The sequence below is a fragment of the Gadus macrocephalus genome, chromosome 16 (assembly GCF_031168955.1).
Source record: "Gadus macrocephalus chromosome 16, ASM3116895v1".
NCBI lineage: Eukaryota > Metazoa > Chordata > Actinopteri > Gadiformes > Gadidae > Gadus > Gadus macrocephalus.
Window position 1 is genome coordinate 1,125,713 of NC_082397.1, and position 8,870 is coordinate 1,134,582.

At 55.0% G+C, this 8,870-nt stretch overlaps 2 protein-coding genes across 2 annotated transcripts in view; both read right to left on the reverse strand.

Moving 5' to 3' along the window:
- LOC132474674 (anoctamin-7-like) overlaps window positions 1-8,572 on the reverse strand; it is a 17,074-nt gene extending 8,502 nt beyond the window's left edge. The window contains 5 exon segments of the mRNA XM_060075501.1: window positions 419-555; window positions 4,167-4,225; window positions 4,228-4,273; window positions 4,480-4,616; window positions 8,135-8,572. Of these exon segments, the coding sequence (XP_059931484.1) occupies window positions 419-555; window positions 4,167-4,225; window positions 4,228-4,273; window positions 4,480-4,536 (299 nt within the window). The 5' untranslated portion in view covers window positions 4,537-4,616; window positions 8,135-8,572.
- relb (v-rel avian reticuloendotheliosis viral oncogene homolog B) overlaps window positions 1-8,870 on the reverse strand; it is a 139,746-nt gene that overhangs the window by 93,869 nt on the left and 37,007 nt on the right. The gene's annotated exons all lie outside the window — the stretch shown is intronic.

An 8,870-nucleotide genomic window follows, 5' to 3' on the forward strand; every position in this document is an offset into this window, starting at 1 on the left:
AGATCCACCAGTAGGACAGTGGACCTCCACCAGTAGGACAGTGAACCTCCACCAGTAGGACGTGGACCTCCACCAGTAGGACAGTGGACCTCCACCAGTAGGACGTGGAGATCCACCAGTAGGACAGTGGACCTCCACCAGTAGGACGTGGACCTCCACCAGTAGGACAGTGGACCTCCACCAGTAGGACGTGGAGATCCACCAGTAGGACAGTGGACCTCCGCCAGTAGGACGTGGAGATCCACTGAAGGGGGTTAAGGTTAGCTACGGCTAAGGTTAGCTAAGGTTAAGGTTGGTTAAGCTCCAGGACGGCCCTCAGATAAGTTAAGTTAGGGTAGGAGCTAGTATAAGGGAGGGTGAGGGCGCTAGGGTAAGGGTCAGGGTGAAGGTCAGGGTGAGGTTAAAGGTGGGGGGGTACCTGTCCAGTTTGGAGGTCCTGAAGGGGCAGGTGTAGTAGTCGGGCGGGGCATTAGGGACCCGCTGACTCATCAGGTTGGGGATGGACAGCCTCTCCAGGACCTTCTCCGACCAGCTGTAGGTCGGTGTCTGAACCACCTGGACCGTCGGAGAGCTATCATCAGTCCCCATCGTCACGCTTACAGTCCAGAAGTTAAGGTTAAGGTAAGGGGTAAGACCGTACACGCAGGCTTAGTGGTTAGGGTCAGAGGTTAAGGTAAGGGGTAAGACCGTACACGCAGGCTTAGTGGTTAGGGTCAGCGGTTAAGGTAAGGGCTTTAGACCGTACACGCAGGCTTAGTGGTTAGGGTCAGAGGTTAAGGTAAGGGGTTAGACCGTACACGCAGGCTTAGTGGTTAGGGTCAGCGGTTAAGGTAAGGGCTTTAGACCGTACACGCAGGCTTAGTGGTTAGGGTCAGAGGTTAAGGTAAGGGCTTTAGACCGTACACGCAGGCTTAGTGGTTAGGGTCAGCGGTTAAGGTAAGGGCTTTAGACCGTACACGCAGGCTTAGTGGTTAGGGTCAGAGGTTAAGGTAAGGGCTTTAGACCGTACACGCAGGCTTAGTGGTTAGGGTCAGAGGTTAAGTTAAGGGCTTTAGACCGTACACGCAGGCTTAGTGGTTAGGGTCAGAGGTTAAGGTAAGGGGTTAGACCGTGCACGCAGGCTTAGTGGTTAGGGTCAGAGGTTAAGGTAAGGGGTTAGACCGTGCACGCAGGCTTAGTGGTTAGGGTCAGAGGTTAAGGTAAGGGGTTAAGACCGTACACGCAGGCTTAGTGGTTAGGGTCAGAGGTTAAGGTAAGGGGTTAGACTGTACACGCAGGCTTAGTGGTTAGGGTCAGAGGTTAAGGTTTGTAGTAAGGGTTAGATGTTAGTGTTCAGGGTTAGGGTTTAAGTTAGTGTGAGGGTTAGTGAGGGGTTAGTGAGGGGTTAGTGAGGGGTTAGTGGGGGGTTAGTGGGGGGTTAGTGAGGGGTTAGTGAGGGGTTAGTGAGGGGTTAGTGGGGGGTTAGTGAGGGGTTAGTGAGGGGTTAGTGGGGGGTTAGTGGGGGGTTAGTGAGGGGTTAGTGGGGGGTTAGTGGGGGGTTAGTGAGGGGTTAGTGAGGGGTTAGTGGGGGGTTAGTGAGGGGTTAGTGGGGGGTTAGTGAGGGGTTAGTGAGGGGTTAGTGAGGGGGTTAGTGAGGGGTTAGTGAGGGGTTAGTGGGGGGTTAGTGAGGGGTTAGTGGGGGGTTAGTGAGGGGTTAGTGAGGGGTTAGTGAGGGGTTAGTGAGGGGTTAGTGAGGGGTTAGTGAGGGGTTAGTGAGGGGGTTAGTGAGGGGTTAGTGAGGGGTTAGTGGGGGGTTAGTGGGGGGTTAGTGAGGGGTTAGTGAGGGGTTAGTGAGGGGTTAGTGGGGGGTTAGTGAGGGGTTAGTGAGGGGTTAGTGAGGGGTTAGTGAGGGGGTTAGTGAGGGGTTAGTGGGGGGTTAGTGGGGGGTTAGTGGGGGGTTAGTGAGGGGTTAGTGGGGGGTTAGTGGGGGGTTAGTGGGGGGTTAGTGAGGGGTTAGTGAGGGGTTAGTGAGGGGGTTAGTGAGGGGTTAGTGGGGGGTTAGTGGGGGGTTAGTGGGGGGTTAGTGAGGGGTTAGTGGGGGGTTAGTGGGGGGTTAGTGGGGGGTTAGTGGGGGGTTAGTGAGGGGTTAGTGAGGGGTTAGTGGGGGGTTAGTGGGGGGTTAGTGAGGGGTTAGTGAGGGGTTAGTGGGGGGTTAGTGGGGGGTTAGTGAGGGGTTAGTGAGGGTTAGTGGGGGGTTAGTGGGGGTTAGTGAGGGGTTAGTGGGGGGTTAGTGAGGGGTTAGTGGGGGGTTAGTGGGGGGTTAGTGGGGGGTTAGTGGGGGGTTAGTGAGGGGTTAGTGGGGGGTTAGTGAGGGGTTAGTGAGGGGTTAGTGGGGGGGTTAGTGAGGGGTTAGTGAGGGGTTAGTGAGGGGTTAGTGGGGGGTTAGTGGGGGTTAGTGAGGGGTTAGTGAGGGGTTAGTGAGGGGTTAGTGGGGGGTTAGTGAGGGGTTAGTGAGGGGTTAGTGGGGGGTTAGTGAGGGGTTAGTGGGGGGTTAGTGAGGGGGTTAGTGAGGGGTTAGTGAGGGGGTTAGTGAGGGGTTAGTGAGGGGTTAGTGGGGGTTAGTGAGGGGTTAGTGGGGGGTTAGTGAGGGGTTAGTGAGGGGTTAGTGAGGGGGTTAGTGAGGGGTTAGTGAGGGGTTAGTGGGGGGGGTTAGTGAGGGGTTAGTGAGGGGTTAGTGGGGGGTTAGTGAGGGGTTAGTGAGGGGGTTAGTGGGGGGTTAGTGAGGGGTTGGTGAGGGGTTAGTGAGGGGTTAGTGAGGGGTTAGTGGGGGGTTAGTGGGGGGTTAGTGAGGGGTTAGTGAGGGGTTAGTGAGGGGTTAGTGAGGGGTTAGTGAGGGGTTAGTGAGGGGTTAGTGAGGGGTAGTGGGGGTAGTGAGGGGTTGGTGAGGGGTTAGTGAGGGGTAGTGAGGGGGTTAGTGAGGGGTTAGTGGGGGTTAGTGGGGGTTAGTGGGGGGGTTAGTGGGGGTTAGTGGGGGTTAGTGGGGGTAGTGGGGGGTTAGTGGGGGGTTAGTGAGGGGTTAGTGAGGGGGTTAGTGAGGGGGTTAGTGGGGGGTTAGTGAGGGGTTAGTGGGGGGTTAGTGAGGGGTAGTGAGGGGTTAGTGAGGGGGGTTAGTGAGGGGTTAGTGGGGGGTTGTGGGGGGGGGGTTAGTGGGGGTTAGTGGGGGGTGGGTTGTGGGGGTTAGTGGGGGGTTAGTGTGGGGTTAGTGTGGGGTTAGTGTGGGGTTTGTGGGGGTTAGTGAGGGGTAGTGGGGGGTTAGTGAGGGGTTGGGTGGTGGGGTTAGTGGGGGGTTAGTGGGGGTTGTGGGGGTTAGTGAGGGGTTAGTGAGGGGTTAGTGGGGGGTTAGTGGGGGTTGGTGAGGGGTTGTGGGGGGTTAGTGAGGGGTTGGTGAGGGGTTAGTGGGGGTTAGTGGGGGGTTAGTGGGGGTTAGTGGGGGGTTAGTGGGGGGTTAGTGGGGGTTAGTGGGGGTTAGTGGGGGGTTAGTGGGGGTTGTGGGGGTTAGTGGGGGTTGTGGGGGGGTTAGTGGGGGGTTGTGGGGGGTTAGTGGGGGGTAGTGGGGGGGTTAGTGGGGGGTTAGTGGGGGGTGTGGGGTTAGTGGGGGGTAGTGGGGGGTAGTGGGGGTTGTGGGGGGTTAGTGGGGGGTTAGTGGGGGTTAGTGGGGGGTTAGTGGTGGGGGTTAGTGGGGGGTAGTGGGGGGTGGGGGGGTTGTGGGGGGTTAGTGGGGGGTTGTGGGGGGTTAGTGGGGGGTTAGTGGGGGGTAGTGGGGGGGGGGTAGTGGGGGGTTAGTGGGGGTGGGGGGGGTAGTGGGGGGGTAGTGGGGGGGTTAGTGGGGGGTTAGTGGGGGTGTGGGGGTAGTGGGGGGTTAGTGGGGGGTTTGTGGGGGGTGTGGGGGGGTTAGTGGGGGGGTTAGTGGGGGGGTTAGTGGGGGGTTAGTGGGGGGTTAGTGGGGGGGTTAGTGGGGGGTAGTGGGGGGGTTAGTGGGGGGGTTGTGGGGGGGGTTAGTGGGGGGTTAGTGGGGGGTTAGTGGGGGGTTAGTGGGGGTTAGTGGGGGTTAGTGGGGGTTAGTGAGGGGTTAGTGAGGGGGTTAGTGGGGGGTTAGTGAGGGGTTAGTGGGGGTTAGTGAGGGGTACCTGTAGTGGTGCTCTGAGGCTGAGCTCCTCTGCGTAGTAACAGAGCACCGTCCAGGGGCGTTGAGAAGAACATAACACACCTTCCTCTTCAGATAGAGCCTCTCTCTCTACACACACACACACACACACACACACACACACACACACACACACACACACACACACACACACACACACACACACACACACACACACACACACACACACACACACACACACATAAACATTGATGGATAGGACAGCAATTAGACAGACAGACAGGTAGACAGACAGTTCCTCGGACAGATAGACAGGCAGAGAGGGAGACATGTACCTGCTCTAGCAGTAGTCCTGCGTCTCTGAGTCTGGAAAGAAACTCCTCCCTCTTCATGCTGTGGGCGGGGCTAGACGATGACACGCCCCTCTCTTCCTTCTGTCCGCTCAAACTCTCCTCCCACACCAACACAAAGTCTACAGCACAGACAGACAGGAGGCATGAGGACAGACAGACAGGAGGACGTGAGGACAGACAGACAGACGACTCAACCCTAAAGCTACGATGAACATAAGCTAAAGCTAACATTGACACAGCAGCAGGGTGGTAAACCACTGAGTAAATGTTGTTAATGTCAACTTGTTCCCTTCTCACCAGGAGACAGTGATCACCTTTACTCAGATGACTAGTGTCCTCACAAGGAGACAGTGGTCACCTTGTTCCCTTCTCACCAGGAGACAGTCGTCACCTTGTTCCCTTCTCACCAGGGGACAGTGGTCACCTTGTTCCCTTCTCACCAGGAGACAGTCATCACCTTTACTCAGATGACTAGTGTCCTCACAAGGAGACAGTGATCACCTTTACTCAGATGACTAGTGTCCTCACAAGGAGACAGTGGTCACCTTTACTCAGATGACTAGTGTCCTCACAAGGAGACAGTGATCACCTTTACTCAGATGACTAGTGTCCTCACAAGGAGACAGTGGTCACCTTTACTCAGATGACTAGTGTCCTCACAAGGAGACAGTGGTCACCTTTACTCAGATGACTAGTGTCCTCACAAGGAGACAGTGGTCACCTTGTTCCCTTCTCACCAGGAGACAGTCATCACCTTGTTCTCTTCTCACCAGGAGACAGTGGTCACCTTTCCTCAGATGACTAGTGTCCTCACAAGGAGACAGTGATCACCTTTCCTCAGATGACTAGTGTCCTCACCAGGAGACAGTGGCCACCTTTCCTCAGATGACTCATCTCATTTGCTCCTATAGCCGACGCGGTTCCCCTGCGACCTTCCACACAGGGTCGATTCTAACCCTAACCAGCACACGCTTCATATCGTGTTGTTCAACCTCAGATCGGACCTTCTGGTCCCCAGGAGCCTGAGAGCCGCCCTGGGCCGGTCCACATCCTGGGGCCCTAAAACCTAGCCCTCGTCCCCACTTTACCCTCACCTTAACCTTAACATTAACCCACTTTCACCACTTTGAGTGGATCTCAGCCAGGGTTCTTCTGTCACATGCTACTGCTGCTGCACTGATACAGATGCCTTGCCCGTGGGTTCCCGGACAGTTCATGTTCACTTCATAAGCTAATTGGCGAACATAATATGAACTACACTTGGTCCAGCTGCAGTTAATGTGAAGAAGGTTTAAGCTCAACCCTGTGTAGACCGGCCACTTTGGAAACACACTTATTCAAATCCTCTGAATCTGCATTCACTCACGCAAACAAGTTTCTACAGCATGTCCGCCCCGGGCAGTTGCTGCCCTCTGACCCGGGTTCTGGGTCATCTCCTCCCAGAGGTTCTGCTGTAACAGTAGGACTGCTGGACCAGAGGTTATATAACCCAGTAGGACTGCTGGACCAGAGGTTATATAACCCAGTAGGACCGCTGGACCAGAGGTTCTATAACCCAGTAGGACCGCTGGACCAGAGGTTCTATAACCCAGTAGGACCGCTGGACCAGAGGTTATATAACCCAGTAGGACCGCTGGACCAGAGGTTATATAACCCAGTGGGACCGCTGGACCAGAGGTTCTATAACCCAGTAGGACCGCTGGACCAGAGGTTCTATAACCCAGTAGGACCGCTGGACCAGAGGTTATATAACCCAGTAGGACCGCTGGACCAGAGGTTCTATAACCCAGTAGGACCGCTGGACCAGAGGTTCTATAACCCAGTAGGACCGCTGGACCAGAGGTTCTATAACCCAGTAGGACCGCTGGACCAGAGGTTCTATAACCCAGTAGGACCGCTGGACCAGAGGTTCTATAACCCAGTAGGACCGCTGGACCAGAGGTTCTATAACCCAGTAGGACTGCTGGACCAGAGGTCCTATAACCCAGTAGGGACTGCTGGTCCAGAGGTTCTATAACCCAGTAGGACTGCTGGACCAGAGGTTCTATAACCCAGTAGGACTGCTGGACCAGAGGTTCTATAACCCAGTAGGACTGCTGGACCAGAGGCCCTATAACCCAGTAGGACTGCTGGACCAGAGGTTCTATAACCCAGTAGGACTGCTGGACCAGAGGTCCTATAACCCAGTAGGACTGCTGGACCAGAGGTCCTATAACCCAGTAGGACTGCTGGACCAGAGGTCATATAACCCAGTAGGACCGCTGGACCAGAGGTTCTATAACCCAGTAGGACCGCTGGACCAGAGGTCCTATAACCCAGTAGGACTGCTGGACCAGAGGTTATATAATCCAGTAGGACTGCTGGACCAGAGGTTCTATAACCCAGTAGGACTGCTGGACCAGTGGACCTATAACCCAGTAGGACTGCTGGACCAGAGGTTCTATAACCCAGTAGGACTGCTGGACCAGAGGCCCTATAACCCAGTAGGACCGCTGGACCAGAGGTCCTATAACCCAGTAGGACTGCTGGAGCAGAGGTCCTATAACCCAGTAGGACTGCTGGAGCAGAGGTCCTATAACCCAGTAGGACCGCTGGACCAGAGGTCCTATAACCCAGTAGGACTGCTGGACCAGAGGTTATATAACCCAGTAGGACTGCTGGACCAGAGTTTCTATAACCCAGTAGGACTGCTGGACCAGAGGCCCTATAACCCAGTAGGACCGCTGGACCAGAGGTTCAATAACCCAGTAGGACCGCTGGACCAGAGGTTATAAAACCCAGTAGGACCGCTGGACCAGAGGTCCTATAACCCAGTAGGACCGCTGGACCAGAGGTCCTATAACCCAGTAGGACTGCTGGACCAGAGGTTCTATAACCCAGTAGGACTGCTGGACCAGAGGTTCTATAACCCAGTAGGACTGCTGGACCAGAGGTCCTATAACCCAGTAGGACTGCTGGACCAGAGGTTATATAACCCAGTAGGACTGCTGGACCAGAGGTTCTATAACCCAGTAGGACTGCTGGACCAGAGGTCCTATAACCCAGTAGGACTGCTGGACCAGAGGTTCTATAACCCAGTAGGACTGCTGGACCAGAGGTCTTATAACCCAGTAGGACTGCTGGACCAGAGGTTCTATAACTTGTAGTGGTCTATTAATATATATCAGACAGCGCTACAAAATGGTGGCACCCTTAATGCAACATGTAGGAAACAAGGTGACCACCGGGTAGGAGACAAGGTGACCACCGGGTAGGAAACAAGGTGACCACCGGGTAGGAAACAAGGTGACCACCGGGTAGGAAACAAGGTGACCACCGGGTAGGAGACAAGGTGACCACCGGGTAGGAGACAAGGTGACCACCGGGTAGGAGACAAGGTGACCACCGGGTAGGAGACAAGGTGACCACCGGGTAGGAGACAAGGTGACCACCGGGTAGGAGACAAGGTGACCATCGGGTAGGAAACAAGGTGACCACCGGGTAGGAGACAAGGTGACCACCGGGTAGGAGACAAGGTGACCACCGGGTAGGAGACAAGGTGACAAGGTGACCACCGGGTAGGAGACAAGGTGACAAGGTGACCACCGGGTAGGAAACAAGGTGTCCCCTTGGCCCCAGGCTGCGGCCCTGTACTCACCCACATGGGTCACTCCGTCCTGGAACACGTTGGCTTCGCCTCCCGGGCCCCCAGGGTCCTGGCAGAGGGGTTAATGATCCACGATCAGAACACCTCCTAACCAGCTACTAGTTGGACTAGTGATGACGTCGGACAGATTGGAGTAATGCCAACACGGGACCCATGTATTCAATGGTCGTAGTTTATTGGCGTAGACTGGTTGGGATGTTTTCATCATGCGTAAGGAGCAGGACACACTTATATCACAAAATATCGAGTGGATCGTACCCCTCAAGGGCGTTCTAAGAGTTAAAGGTTCCCCTTTAAGGGCGTTCTAAGAGAGTTAAAGATTCTCCTTTAAGGGTGTTCTAAGAGTTAAAGGTCCCCCTTCAAGAGTGTTCTAAGGGTTAAAGGTTCCCTTAAGGGGGTTCTAAGAGTCAAACGTTCCCCTTTAAGGGCGTTCTAAGGGTTAAAGGTTCCCCTTTAAGGGCGTTCTAAGGGTTAAAGGTTCCCCTTTAGGGCGTTCTAAGGGTTAAAGGTTCCCCTTTAGGGGCGTTCTAAGGGTTAAAGGTTCCCCTTTAGGAGCGTTCTAAGGGTTAAAGGTTCCCCTTTAAGGGCGTTCTAAGGGTTAAAGGTTCCCCTAAGGGCGTTCTAAGGGTTAAAGGTCGTCTGCTTCTCTGTCGTCTCCTCAGCGTCAACAGGACTGATTACTGAGGGAGGGACTTCCTGCTCCACTGATTACTGAGGGAGGGACTTC